The following is a 10198-nucleotide window of genomic DNA, read 5'->3' as shown; positions in this document are numbered from 1 at the left end:
ATAAAGTGGACATTACTTATAAGTGGACAACAATAATATACCTGAATATAACGTATATTGATATAATTACGTACATCGGGTATAAAATAACATTACTAGCAATAATGCAGCAGTTTCCTTGTTACCTCTTGGTGGACTTATAAAGAAGAAGACACAGTACATCACAAATGCATTTCCATGGATGGATGGATTAGCAGTTAAAAAAAAGCCACAATGCTGAATTGGTTAGTTCTTCGTTCTTGAGTTCGGACTCTTTTATCCAGGGTCCTGAGTTCTATTCCTAGGTAGGACACACTAACGTAGAATAAGTTGTGTCGTTTTCCTCAGGTTATGTACGACATTCGATAGATTGAAATCAATATCATGTCAGACGTCTGTGCCAGGAAGATCATAATGTATGACACCTGGATTGTGATCATATACGTTACACCAGCGCATACTATCCGTCGAATATCAATTCAGCCGATACACGAAAGCTTATCGTTAGCCTCCATAGCTTTAAATTAAACGCCATTGGCCAATGCCAATTCGTAGTAATGAGAATACGGATTAGTAGTCATGAATTAGCCAATCTTAAAGTAGATATATACCAATCTTTAAGTAATGCAACCATGATATCTGCAATACGGCATTATCTTAAGATTAAGTAGCGCTTAATTCTAATTACAGGTCGCATTCAGGTCGACAGCTGATGCTGACATACCCATTCATATCCAAGTTATCGTAGACCCTCAGGCCAGTTTCGACATGTTCCAAATCGTAAGCTGACCATTGTTGACGTAACGTGACGTAACGGATCGAGATTAGCCGTGGGAGCGCGGTTTCATAATGACGCCAGTGCAGTGCGTGTGGGGCCAGAGAACGAGCGATTTGGGTCATAAGTTATTGATAAGGAAGACATACGGAAAACATCTGAAAACATCTTCACATAACATATAGAATAGAAACTAAGAAAGTGGTACTCAACCGATTTGCAACCAGTGCTGCAATGGCTTCTTGCAACAAATCTAAATTCATTCCGTAGGAATCAAGGCGCTTTTTAGTCATTTATTGCCCAATATGATATGTTCTTCTCTTTTACACCTTACCTGAGTCTGAGAAAATTACATCAAAAGTCGTATATCTAATAACATAGCAATAGTAACAGCATGTACCTAGGTACCAACCACAAACAGTAGCAATATGTGACGGCATCTCGATTAATGTAGCAATATTTTACTTGTAGTTACTGGTTGGTTGTTTCGAAAACGATATTAAACTGTCGTGATGGAGCTGTCCTACAATAAAAACGAAAGTGATTCTTTCATAAATGCCTGACAAATGCGCGAATGTTTAACAAATCGTTATTCTTCTACCATTATGTTCCGAACGTCGTCACTCTAATGGCCCCACAATAATGACGCGATGGTTCATCTCGCAGTAAAAAATGGGAGATTTGAAACTGCATTGACGAGTGCAAATCTTAGGAAATATTAATGTGTCTGCGCTCCACAGCTCTTCAGAAATGCTCTATTGTATTGTCGTTTGAGTTCTAAGAAATATTTTTCGGTTGAATTTGAAATAATGATGCTGAAATCCTATTGTCTTCGTATTGGTCCCTATTTCATTAGTTCTTCTTTGTGCAGGTGATTTTGAATTTTGAAAGTTCGATTTATGAATTTCAAAATTGGAATGCAGCATTTATGTCGTTTTAAATAGGCATTCGGAAAAAATATCAAGTTGCTAGGCTGTATGCCATTTTTGATCTTAACTAAAAAATAAAACGAATTCTTGTTTTTTTTAAAGAGGGTACTCAATCTGTCAATTAAATTGTGTAAATTAAAAATCCACGGAAGGATTAAATCACTCATTTAAATGAAATATTTAGCAGTTTACTATTTAATTAGTTAGTGGTTAATTGCAGTGTGTGTTTTGGAACGTGTGTAAGACAGTGCTTGTTAGTGAGGTGTCGATAATAACTTTGAACTGCAGTGAGAGTTTTCACACCAGCCTGCTAAGCTACTGCACTCTCCAATCTTCCGAGACCTTCAGGTAAGTGTGTAAAAACCTGTGATTAAACATGGTTGCTAAAGATTTCTACGTGTCGTTGTTCCCAATTGAAGATTACATTAGCCATTATTTTGGCATCCAACTCTTTTGTACGGAACTTTCTCACGATGTTTTGATTATGTTACATAAGTCATGCACAATAAAGTTCACGTCTCTAAGTTATAATGACTGGTAAATTGCTAAGAAAAACGTGTTGAAATAGCGTGATGATTGCTTGCGTATACGTAACTAAAGGAATTCTCGTAGGTCGCAAATGAAAGTGGTCGATACGGTGTCAAAATGTATTTATCTTTTTTTGTAAACAAACATAAAAACTTATTGCATAAATTAAGCTAATCTTATGATAAACTTTATACAAAACAGGAGCCGAGCCCAGCGGCTAGCCACTTCGTCTTTTTGGCGCCACCGCGCCTCTGTCAGGGGGACATCTGACAGGTGTCACCCTGACAGCGGCGGGGGAGTCACGACGCCTGGCTGGTCGCTGCGCGCTAAAACCCGTGTACGTGCATAGTCGCAAGCGTTGGCCGCGGGTCGCATGCGGCGGGTCGACATCACCTACATTGTACGTGGCTGCCGGCCAAATTGGTTTAACATTCGGACTGGCCCGGGGATGTTACGGACGCGCCCGAATAAGTCTCATCCGGACGCAGCACTTCTAGACAGCGATCTGGAAACTAGCGTCCGGAATATAGGTTTAAACTTAGTAGGGGGCGCCGTAGCTGCCGGAGGGGGCCTGGGCGGGAGCGCCGTAGGAGGAGGAAGGTCCCGAGGGGTATCCGCCGGAGGAACCGCCGGACTGCTCGAACTGGGCGACCTGGATGGCCTGACGGACTCCTTCAAGGTTGATGCCTACGACGCGGGCGGAGGGGACTCCGTATGAGGTGGAGGGGGCACCGTAGGAGGAGGATGGGGCTCCGTAAGAGGATGAGGGAGCGCTGTGGCCGCCGTGGCCGCCGCCGAAACCGCCGCCGAATCCGGAGCCGGAGGAGGCTTCTTCCTTAAGGAGGATCTGGCGGACTTGCTCAAGGAGCTGGGGGTCGACGTTCTGTCCCTCGGAGGTCTGGTAGCCGGAGGAGACGGCGCGGTAGCCGCCGCCGCCGCCGATGCCGCCGCCGATGCCGCCGGAGAAGCCGCCGCTGATGCCGCCGGACGGGCGGTTGTAGTTGTAGCCGCCGGGCGCCTCACCGCGGGCGCACGCTACCAAAGCCAGGGCTATGCACTGTGGAAGAAAAACGAAAGGGTTACTCCACATGTCAACAGATTGGGAAAGTTCTAAACCATTTTTAGGTATTTGGTCAATGATTAAGTGACAAGTGTGTAATAGAGTACAATTAATTTCACTAAGCTTTTAGTTATTTAATTAATGTATTTGATGGTTATTCAACCACCTAATACCAAACACGTAAATATCAGGTTAGAAACAAGTTCTGTGATGATCGATTAATACTCTCCATTGCGTACAATAAGATCGTTTCTCATCACGATAGAGTGTTGATAGAGCCGACGAAGCATGAATAATGCATCAACAAACAATCCATGTATCTCTAGCTTTCCGTAAGTCACTTACATAAAAGGATTAAGCTTTAGACACAAAGTTCAAGCTTTCGCGATTATCCCACGGCGGTTATACAACAAATAAAGGGCAAAGTTACGTTATCGTTTATCTATAATGATTCTTATGATTGCTTAGCAGTTAGAACTAAGGTGTTAGATGGTGGTAGATATGATTTGGACACCTGTTTATAACGATAAGTGTCAGTCCGAGGGCTACCAATAATAAAATTAATAAAAAGCTCTATCAAAAGGTACGATCTTTGATGTACGAGTAGTTTGCCAAAATAGTTTAATTTCAACTTAGTAAACATTTTAGGGACTTGAAAAATAGGATGTGTGATCATGACTAAAGTTAATTAGATATTTGAAAGCGTAAAGGCTCTTACATCAACAAGTATTTATCGAAGCTCATAACCTAGAAAGGATCTTTAATCCATGTGTCACACAGTTTATCGAATAGCAAAGGTTACGTGACTTATTGTCTCGACTTTCCATTCGTTTGCTAAATCGTTCGCATCGCCGTATTAAAATATATGTAAACAGCGCCGCTTGCGCAAGAGTGCTGAGATCACTTGTTTTTCTAGCTCTTGTTAATTGAAAGCGATTCTACGCATTTTGGTGCCGGGGTCAAGTGATTTGAAGTTTTTTTCAAGTGTTAAGCTTTCGTTTGAGTTGGGTTTTTTAAGATTTCCAGTGCTTAAGTTGTGGTTATGTGTTTGGCATTGCCCTTGAGGTATAGGATCGTTGCCAAGATTTGATGGCACTTTCTATTTGATATACAAGATTTTCTCTCTACTTTGAAAGTGTACATTGTAGCTTTTATTTTCACTTGGTTAAAAAAAAATCATACAGCCGAACATGTAACCTCCTCCTTTTTTGAAGTCGGTTAATAACACCCTCTCTTAGCTTCCAAACGTCTGTGTACTTACTTAACTTATTTGCAAGAATAAGCACTTTTCAGTACTTTTTTTGTATAACCCTATTGTAACATTATCTTGTATTGTACTAGTGAAATAGATTAACGATAAAATTGGACAAACAATGGGCCAAACAGTGAGAGTAAGGTCAGAGTGCAATTACATCAGTCGAATGCGTGGGAAAGGCAGTTTACTGGTTGCACGAATTCTGTTCTGCTGTCTTCATTTGTGGTTATGTTACTACCTCACATTCAGTATGTTTTAATGAGCTGTGAGGTTTGTTGCACGTTGTTTGACTACTTTGCCAACTGCCTACAATAGATTTTCTATTACACGACGAAGTTTTCCTGACCACCTTTCAAGCTTCTAAAAAGCTTTGAAATTATATCCAAGTATTATACCGCAAAGTAGCCTAGGGGCTACTTTTCTTTGAATTCCTAGGCATTAGAAATATCCCTATTAACCTAGGTTCAGCCTCGTGCACCATGACCTGCGCCTGCGGCGCTTGCGTCACCAAGATGGCGCCGCTTCCGCCCTCGCCGGAAGTCACGCTGAGCTTTCGATCTCGCTTTGTTATGGCGGGGTTATGACACGTGTAAATCATTATCTATGGTTACGACGAAAAATTACAGTCGTAAGAATTCTTGTAATTTGTATAGATTTGAATCTAAATTGACGATGGAAGATTTACTGATTTGATGCGAGATTTTATTGCTTTATGCTGATCATGGTAATTTTAGTAGTTGTTGAATGACAAGATAAAAGCATTTTACTTATTTATGATGGTAAAGTAAAAGTGTTAGTACGAACATAAAATAAGCAACTGAATCTTATTAGTAAGGAATGGTTATTGCATTCCTGTGTTTTATTTATTATTATCAAAATAAATAAAACTAATGCATATTAATGAGAATTAAATGCATATAAAAATGCTATTGTAAAAGACACCTTAAGAATATTTGTTTTACAAACTATCAACTTTTTAACCTAGCCTTGTCGCCGTCAAAACAATGATGTAACCAACACCGTCTATTAGATATTTAACTCGAACAATAGTATCGATTACCACACTCTATCGACTTGGAATACCGATTATCGATTGAAGATCCCGCATTGGGGTCACAGGTAACGTTACGCCCGTTATGACCTTACATAGTATAATAGTTAGTAGCCGGGTCATGTATTTATGTGGCTATAAAAGTTATACTGTTTGTATTGGCTAATGGTTGCTAAATCAATGAGGAAAATCTATATTACTTGTAAGTTGTTTTGATAGTTCACTGCTTGACATAGTTTGTTTTCAACATAGCTTCTGATCGTGGTTACGCTTGCGTGAAGATTGGTCAAAAAGTTAATCCGAGATTAAAAGAAAAACTTGTTATTAACCAAACCGTAATATGAATTTTCAATTCCGTATCTTGGTCCCCCAAACTTTCATTAACTTTTTCCCCTATAACATTTTTGCGAATTACTTTTCTCTGGTTAAAATTCTTTAATGAAAATCAACAGTTTATTCGTGAAAAGTTACACATGTAAATAGAGTTAATAACTATTTATTTTTAACAATAATGTACAATTACAGGCACTGTTTGGTCTATTGTAAAAACTTAATATTTATGTAAAACTTGTAACTATACATGACTGTTTGATGCCTTAAATAAATTAAAAAAAAAAAAAAAGAGTTTTTCGCGTTTTTCATGAAGAGCATTAATAGCACTATCTTATAAGTGCAGTCTCTTAATATTTAAAAGAAATGCAACGAGTATACCTAATTGAAGCACTCTAAACTTTTTACTCTTGAGTCATCAAATTGCATTTAGAATAAAAGAACGAAAGAATATCTCAAAGAACACTTTCAGGAAGTGAATTGTGAAAAATACTTTCAAAAGCATTATTACTTCGAAGATAGATTACGACTGCGACGTAACATATGAATTTCGCCTTCAACATTATGCAGTTTTAATTCGATGTCTACTATATTGGTGTAGTTATGCATATTTAGCAGTTATGACTTTCTAGCGCAGGGGTTCCCAAACTTAATTTGTCTACTGCCCACTTTGAGAATAAATTTTTAGCGCCCCCATTTCTAGTCGAGAATCGAGAGCTCAGTCGGTGTCTAAGAGTCCTCGTAGTAGATGAAACAAATCGCCTTGGGAGGCCTCTACAAAACGCTCCGATTTTTTTCTGGGTCCCTCCCGTCCCCCTTTAATATTGCAGCGCCCACAAGGGGCGTCATCGAAAGGCTGTTCTAGCGTCTATGAGATTGTTATTAATAGATTGTTTGTGAGATACACGATTTGTTTTTTTGCGAAGCTACCGTGGAATGATAAAATGCTCTTAATGGCTGTTATCTCTTGAATTTATTAAAACTAATGTCGGAGCTTTACAAGGAATAAATTGCCACTTTCGGTATTTTTATTAAACTGCATTAGCATCAAAATGTTGTTTTAAATTAATTGTAAGAAAGGGAGTTTCTGTATTCGATTAAAATTACATTACAGGACATGGGCATATGCGATTATATCCATACACAAACATTTTTTATTCTTTTACTACTTTTAGGTTTCATGACGAATGTTTTGTAGTAATTTTCAGGACGACCCTGATGTCTGAAGTCGGAGCCTTAAATAAAATGTCATACATGTTGGTTGTAATTTGTTATTATGTATCATTCCTAGTCCACTTTAAATGAGTTTTTCACCATATACGAAAATCAACTGCATGAATTTAGAAAGTCTTCGAGCGATATCAGTATCGGACTTTATGGCAATATTATGATAATGAATATTTGCGAAGATTAGAGAAATTCTAAATTAATAAATAGGTGTTAATCTATGTAGATTCCTCTTAATTTGCTTTTGAGAAGCACTAGAAAGTGAATTTTTGATTTTGTTTGACTTTTTGTTTGTTTTTGTGCATTATGTTATAAACTTGCAAGTGTGTGTATTAAACTTGTTCTCCTTTACTATCGTAAGCAAACTAAAACATTATTTATAAACATTCGTCAGTGTTGAAATGATTATAGCGAAGGGCTCTATAATATATGAAAATCGTTATGCTAAAGTAATTTAGGTATCAAAACGCAATTTCCCGATCAAATATGACCATAATGTTCCCGAGTGCATTACAGCTGACCTGTGACCGTTGCATCAGCGCACGCGCAGGCCGCTTGCGTTGCATGATCTACTGGTCACCTGATGAGCCTGCTCAGATGAAATTTATAGTTACCTAACTGGTAACTTGGGAGTTAAATTAGAAGATTACAGTGCTAAGCACAAGTTGGTTGTTCGAAATAAATGACGATAGAGCATTCCCACCACTAGATGTTACTTGATTGGAACAAATGAGTATTTATTATGGTAGAGTTTATCTTTCGTTTGCAAATATGTACTGTGTAACAAGGATTAACATCTTCAATAAAGCTCAATCACTTAAATTAGAAAATTAATTAATACTCAACTTTGTAGTTTTTACAGGTTTACAATGCCAAGCACATATTGTTGTTTGTTCGGAATAAATGACGGTAGAGTACGGGACTACTTCCATCTTTCATGCATGTTACAAATGATGGTAGAGAACGGGACAATTAATTCTCATCTGTCGTTCCTACAGCTGCAAATACTGTGTAAGCTGGATTCATACCTTCAATAATACTTAGCCAAAGAAAGCTAACAAATATAATGTAGAATAGGTATTTATGACGCGGGACTATTAGCACATAAAAATAGTAATAGCGCTCTGCAAAAGCTTATCTAGGTGTAAAGTAGTGTAATAAACGTTAAGCGTTAGAAATGCAAGCTTAATTACTGTGCAACTTATTGACAGGGTGCTTAGAATAAGTTGGTGTTAAACTTAACTTTGCTACTGATTTGAAATTACCCTGAACCGTATAGTTAAAAAATTAAACTCTGAAAAGTGTAAATCAGCAGTTATGCATTTTCCAGTAAGTCCATTCCATTGGTCTTTGACTTAGAATCATGAACTCACTTTTTCAGAGAGTTACACCATGTATAGCGTCTCAATTAATTACTGTTTTAATGTTTTTATGAATATGCATTAGCCGTGTAATGTGACTTTTACGTGCTTATAAAAGTTATGCTTACAATAGTTAAAATAAATTTGCGTTTGTAGAAAGCAAATCATTTTTCCATTTTTATAAGAATAAAAAAATATTTGATGCTGTATTTTTTTTTGTAGACCATTTATATTTTCTTTTTGATTTACGATTACTTACCCTCTTTTGTTACATCTCTATTGCTACGAGTCGTTTCATACTTAGATTGTGATCTTTATTGAGCAGAATAAGCTCGAATTACATAATTTGAACAATTACAGTGTAATCTTCATTTCTTTTTGCTCTTGAAAATGTCTAAGCACTTGTATCAAACCAATCTACTTTCATTTCAGTCTTGGCTATAGATTATTTTAATGTGAAATCATTTCACTAATGGGAATTCTGATTTGTTATCTCTAACATCTTTATCTTAGTTCAATTGTTCGGGACAAGACCGTGAGACAATTATATTAATTTATTACTACCTTCTTGACACCTCAATAGTCGGATTTAATGTTTTCCGATCTTGATAGCAGTGAAATTATGTGAATTTGCATTGTTGGGTTGATGAGTTGATCAATTGGAGGCGATGTTATGTCTTGTGAACTGACAAAAATGTGTTTTACACACTAATTAGTGAATTATTAGCGAAGACAATAAATTAAATTGGTTTAGTGATGTGCTCTATATTTTTGCCACTTTTTTCTTTAGAAATAGGAGACCAAAGATTCATTTCACAAAGACAATTTTCCCGTTAGAGTAAAAAGAAAATCATAAGTCGTGATTCAGAAGGTTCGAAAAACAAAAACAAACTTATAAGGAACTTGGTATGAATTTAAATGCGCTTGACCGTTAGTTTCGACCGCGTAAATCACTGCGACTTTAACTGAATTTAAATCGATTGTTTCACTTGATCCGTTAACTACACGTTATTTATTCATAACGATTACTGGACTCATCCTAACTGCATCGAATCCTAGCAACTGCGCGATTCAGAAATCAATTGAAGTGCATACCGGTGCAACTGTCGATCGAATAATCATTTAAGCTAGTTTTCTATATTCAATCCTTATCCAAGATTTTGGTCAAAATGTCTGCGGTTTTCGATGTTTTCTTTACATTTTCATATTATTTATAAGACTATTTAAACAATATTCAAGTGTAAACGCATCGAAAATTGTGGATGTTTAATCTAAAACTGAATTAAATTTGACAGTTGAAATCCGGATTTAGACAAGGATTGAAAATGGGAAACGGGCGATAGAGTCGTCACTTCACAACACTTCATTTGATTTCGGAACGTCACCACACTTGTCACTTGTCACTGCCACTCACTGTCACTGTACTTACCGCTACGAAGGCTTTCATGGTGCTTAGTGATGGGTCACTACGGGTCGTGGAGGAGTAATGTGTTCTTGGCAGAGTCATCTGACGCTATATACCTGAACATTGCTGGCGGGGGGGGAAGCGAAAGGATGGCTCAGTTGTGCAAGCTAGGGAGATGTGCAGTGTAGGAAGTTTGTCTAATTGGAGGGCGTCATGCGATTTTTTTGATTTTCGGTGATTGATAGCTGATTTGGTCAGAGGTCGTCCGTCAATATCAATCGCCATTGTGCAGAACTGG

The 10198-nt window shown here is 37.6% G+C and overlaps 1 protein-coding gene across 1 annotated transcript; it reads right to left on the bottom strand.

Moving 5' to 3' along the window:
• Positions 1-2316: 2316 nt before the first annotated feature.
• On the bottom strand, positions 2317-9984 carry LOC135079435 (keratin, type I cytoskeletal 10). Its single transcript, XM_063974094.1, has 2 exons — positions 9925-9984; positions 2317-3268 (listed from the first exon to the last, which is right to left on the bottom strand). The coding sequence occupies exons 1-2, from the start codon at positions 9940-9942 to the stop codon at positions 2750-2752; spliced, it is 537 nt and encodes a 178-aa protein (XP_063830164.1). The 5' UTR covers positions 9943-9984; the 3' UTR covers positions 2317-2749.
• Between the last annotated feature and the right edge of the window lie 214 nt (positions 9985-10198).

The sequence above is a fragment of the Ostrinia nubilalis genome, chromosome 16, assembly GCF_963855985.1.
Source record: "Ostrinia nubilalis chromosome 16, ilOstNubi1.1, whole genome shotgun sequence".
NCBI classification, from domain to species: domain Eukaryota; kingdom Metazoa; phylum Arthropoda; class Insecta; order Lepidoptera; family Crambidae; genus Ostrinia; species Ostrinia nubilalis.
This window is presented reverse-complemented; position numbering and strand designations above follow the sequence as displayed.